Here is a 2,234-nt window from a genome sequence, read left to right on the forward strand (position 1 = left end):
GGAGCGGGTATGCAATGAGGTCATGCTGTATAGCAATGGGAACTATCTCTAGTCACTTTTGATGCAGCATAATGTGAAACAAAGTATATGTATGTGTGTGGGTGTGTGTCTTGGGTGGGTGGGTGTGTGACTGGGCCACTTTGCGGCACAGTATGAAAGTGATCGAACACAGTAAACCAGCTATGATGGAAAAATCATTTTAGAAAAAGAAATGCAGCATCCTTTTACTGTTAACTGTGTCAAAAGTAAAGAAATGGAAGCTATGAAGATGAACATACAAGTTTATTGCTGAAATAACAGAATTGCAGGAATTTGGTGACATTTGCCAGCATAAATTTTCATCTTCACTCTCCTGCATAACCTATAGTCCTTTGATAGGTCAGTGGTAATTAGGGTGATGTTCAGATACGGAAGAGGACTGAGGATTTGGCCTTGAAAGCGAGGCAGCAGATGTGTCAGTGGCCACTGGCATTGGGAACCATGGATGGGCTGCTGGTTGGGGGTTAGACAGAGGGCCCTCAGTTGGTGATATATTCTGGTATCTGGTTGGCAAAGGAGAAGGCTCCACCCTCAGTCCAAAATAACCACTTGGGAAGTAAGAAATACAGCGGTACTGAGAAATGGAAGTGGTAGTTGTAATGAAATTCACGATGTGGCCACTTGCTGGAGAGTAGCTGCTTTGTGAGTGCATGTGAAACGTGGTCAACTGACTAAAAATAGCATGTTGAGCCATGACAATTTGTCCTGGTGGCCTGAATGATGGTGATGATGGAGAAGAAAGACCACTTCTAGTTGGGGTAGTTGTATTAGAAATTCTCTGGCTCATGGAAGGCCATCTTATTAAAGGCACATTTAGGTTTGTAGAGGCTGAAAATGCATCTTCTCCACGAGTTTCTGCAGCCACATCAGAATTATGGTTATCCACATTACCCCCTGTTCTAGAGCGCTTCTTGCTGCAACCTTGAAGTACAGAAGCCGACACTGGAGAAGCATTTTTCACCCTGACTCTTCTTTTCATCCTCACCAACAGATGGGGACAGCCTCGTTTAAAATTTGGATTATGGTAGAACTGCAGCTAAAACCAAAAGAGAAAGGTATTTAGTGGCCTTTTAAACAAAGATACGAGGACAAAGAATCCATAAAAATCTGACTTGTTTCATCACACAGAGTTAATGTGAGGAAATAATACTCATCTATTACTAACATTTTCAAAAATTTATGTAGTGGGAACAGGCAATTATGGTCCTTAAATAAAAATGCCTGGTGCATTTACAGTAACAGTATGAGGTTCAGGGGCTTGTATTGGGTGAGGTTCATCGAGAAGGCTTCAGGTGGCTAGGAAATTTCTCTCTCACCCCAAATATTTTATGACCAAGTGGCCTTCAACTTAAAAGCGTAGCAGTACTTCATCCCACTTTCAAGGTCTACTATGACCCTATATGTATGAACATATTTGCAGATGTCCCTCTGTAAATAGTAACTGGACATTTCATAATACCTTGTTCCAAGCAGAGACTTCATTATCTTCTGCCAGAATGTTGGCTAGTGAGGCAGGTCTTTGAAAATTCCTTCGCAATTTAGTAAATCCATAAAGGCTAAGCTGTCGAACTAAGCTTTTCATACTCTCAGTTTCAAAAATTCTGAAGGGAGCCTTTCTCTCCAGAACTTCTTTCTTGAAGCGTTCTTCATTAATCACGATCGAGGTTCCATTTTCATCCCACCAAATGGACTTAAATCGATCACTTTCAACAATTTCCCAAAGTTTTCTGGGAAAGGGCAGAGGAGGAAAGTCATTATCTCCATCTGGTTCAGAGGCACACAATGTGTGGCATGGCTCTTTCATCAGGGAGCCCTCAGACAAAGCCTGGAAAGCTTTTTCTTCAATCTGAGACCTCAAGTCCAAGTCCCCAATGATTGAGTTTTCACACCATGGAGATGTAATGGAGGATTCTGAACCAGTTGGTGCATCTTTAGGAGACACACCTTGAATTTCTGAAGGAGCTTGTGCCATCTCAGATAAATTTCTCTTCAGCTACTTTTCTCACCTGCATGGCTTTTGAACTCTGCAGTTTTAAATGCTGATTTGGTAAGCCTACACAGATAAACTATCCAATCCATCACAATGGTTGCCAGCCTGAGTAGCTGTGACATCACAAGACTCTAGTCTCCTAGCAATCTGAGCATCACCTTCAGTCAGGGTTTACTTCTCTATGAAATTAGCCCAGTTAATATAA

The 2,234-nt window shown here is 41.9% G+C and overlaps 1 protein-coding gene across 1 annotated transcript; it reads right to left on the reverse strand.

The window, feature by feature from the left end:
- Positions 1-379: 379 nt before the first annotated feature.
- LOC110257882 (heat shock transcription factor, Y-linked-like) lies at positions 380-1,747 on the reverse strand. Its single transcript, XM_021080882.2, has 2 exons — positions 1,499-1,747; positions 380-1,075 (listed from the first exon to the last, which is right to left on the reverse strand). The coding sequence occupies exons 1-2, from the start codon at positions 1,619-1,621 to the stop codon at positions 380-382; spliced, it is 819 nt and encodes a 272-aa protein (XP_020936541.2). The 5' UTR covers positions 1,622-1,747.
- Between the last annotated feature and the right edge of the window lie 487 nt (positions 1,748-2,234).

The sequence above is a fragment of the Sus scrofa genome, chromosome Y (assembly GCF_054392235.1).
Source record: "Sus scrofa isolate SSC_HxYL_T2T_F1_AM1 chromosome Y, Sscrofa_HxYL_maternal_Yorkshire_Landrace_v2.0, whole genome shotgun sequence".
NCBI lineage: Eukaryota > Metazoa > Chordata > Mammalia > Artiodactyla > Suidae > Sus > Sus scrofa.